At 62.0% G+C, this 1,762-nt stretch overlaps 1 protein-coding gene across 1 annotated transcript in view; it reads right to left on the bottom strand.

Moving 5' to 3' along the window:
* ANO9 (anoctamin 9) overlaps nt 1-1,668 on the bottom strand; it is a gene marked incomplete at both ends in the record, with an annotated part of 5,444 nt that extends 3,776 nt beyond the window's left edge. The window contains 4 exon segments of the mRNA XM_008938684.1: nt 968-1,028; nt 1,364-1,460; nt 1,553-1,574; nt 1,577-1,668. Of these exon segments, the coding sequence (XP_008936932.1) occupies nt 968-1,028; nt 1,364-1,460; nt 1,553-1,574; nt 1,577-1,668 (272 nt within the window).
* Nucleotides 1,669-1,762: the final 94 nt, after the last annotated feature.

Below are 1,762 nucleotides of genomic sequence, written 5' to 3'. Positions count from 1 at the left end.
CTGGAGGACCCGCAGCTGCCCCTGGAGGACCCTCAGCCACCCCTGTGTCTCGGGGACCAGGACGGGCCCTGGGCACACAGCGCCGGGTGTCGGCCCCGCGAGGGACGGGCTGGAGGCGTGAGGGTGAGTTGGCACTGCCAGCCAGGCCAGCTCTGGTGTCCCCACTGGACTGGGCACAAACCAGAGCCAGGCCCAGGGCTGTTCTGCTGGGGGGCACGTCTGTGCAGTGCCAGCCAGATGTGTTATTCTGGGTTCACTGAAAATGCACTTTTATGTGGTGTCGGTGTCCTGTACTGCACCCGAGCGTGGCTGCACTGCTGCAAGTCCATCTATAACCACCCCTCCAGCTCCTCTGGACTGATCTCCTGAGCCTGTCCCTGTGCAAACCAACCCACAGGGACGAGCAGGACCGTGCCCGTGACCTGCTCAGCCCGTGGTCTCACAGGTGGAACACCCAGCCCTCGCCCCCGTGGTGGCTGCAGCAGAGCCAGGTGAGATGTGTCCCTGACACGGTGATGGGGTCACACCAGCTCAGAGCCCAGAGCTCTGACGTGCTTGTTGCACAGCAGCTCAGAGAGCGTGCAGCTGTCTGGGGAGGTTAGTGAGGGATCTGGTGGTCCCTCCTCGTGCAGCTGCCACCACTTACAGGCAGCTGCTAGAAAATCCCAGCCAGAGAAGCTGCTGGGTGCTTTGCAGGAGGTTGCAGGGCATGAAGGAGGAAAAGCTTTCAGGCAGGACAGGTAAGGAGTGTTTGGGGAGCTGAAGGAAATTGCTGGGCTGATTTGGTTCCTTGCTTTGTCTGCAATGGGAGCTGGTGGCCCTGGAAGTGAAGGAAATAAGAACTAAAAGGTCCCTGAACAGTGGAGCTGTGTTGGTGGCCTGTTTTCCTCCACCTGCTCTACCCCTAAGCCCCAGTGGGATGATCCCTCTTCCAAGCTGTGCTCAGCACCAGGACGTGGACACCTACCCCAGATTGCCATGAACATGGCGAGCAGAACCGTCCCCGCGTTGTCGATCATGTGAGTGACCTGCAGAAGATCAGGGGGAGTGTGATGGGGACTGGGGTGCAGGGGCTGTGGCACCTCGTGGGCTGGGGAGAGGCCTCTGTGCTCAGCGGTCCCCTTGCCCTCCTGTCCCCCCGAGACAGGGAGGGGGCAAAATGCAGGACGGGGCTGGGCACTGGGACCCGTTAGTGGTGAACTCCCCTCGGTGGGGATGGAGACCGTGGTCTGGCTGTACCTTGTTAGAGGTGAGTGGAGGTTTCCTGCTGGGGGCTCTTCTGTCTGGTGGTGTGGGAACAGCACAAACCCGGGAGCATTTCCCCACCCTCTGCACGGAGCCTGTCTGGGGAGGGGGTGCCTACCTTGGCGTAGGTGCAGGTGTCAGAGAGGAGCCAGAACGGGCACTTCTGGTCACAGAGCGGGCACATGATGGTGTCGTTGGCTTCACAGATCTCCTTGCTGGAGAGAGGGGCGCAGAGGGGAGCAAAGGGGAGTCGCTGGCTCAAAGGCTCGTCGGGGAGACGTGCGTTTGGCGTTCCCAGCTGCCTTACCTCACCTGGCTGGAGCTGAAATGACCAGCAGCCCAGCCAGCGCAGCGATGCCCAGCAGGCGGGTGTACCAGCCCAGCCAGGCGAAGTACAGGGCCACCTTCTCACCAAAATAGCACCTGGAGGGAGGGGTGAGATGTAGTCCGCAGCCAGCGGAGGAGGTGGCAGGGTCGGGGTCACTGGAAGGGGCTGTTCCTGCCCGGGGGTTGGCTG

Source organism: Merops nubicus, unplaced genomic scaffold, assembly GCF_000691845.1.
Source record: "Merops nubicus isolate BGI_N331 unplaced genomic scaffold, ASM69184v1 scaffold34550, whole genome shotgun sequence".
Taxonomy (NCBI): Eukaryota; Metazoa; Chordata; class Aves; order Coraciiformes; family Meropidae; genus Merops; species Merops nubicus.
The sequence above is the reverse complement of the archived record's forward strand: the minus strand, read 5'-3'. Positions and strand labels throughout refer to the sequence as shown.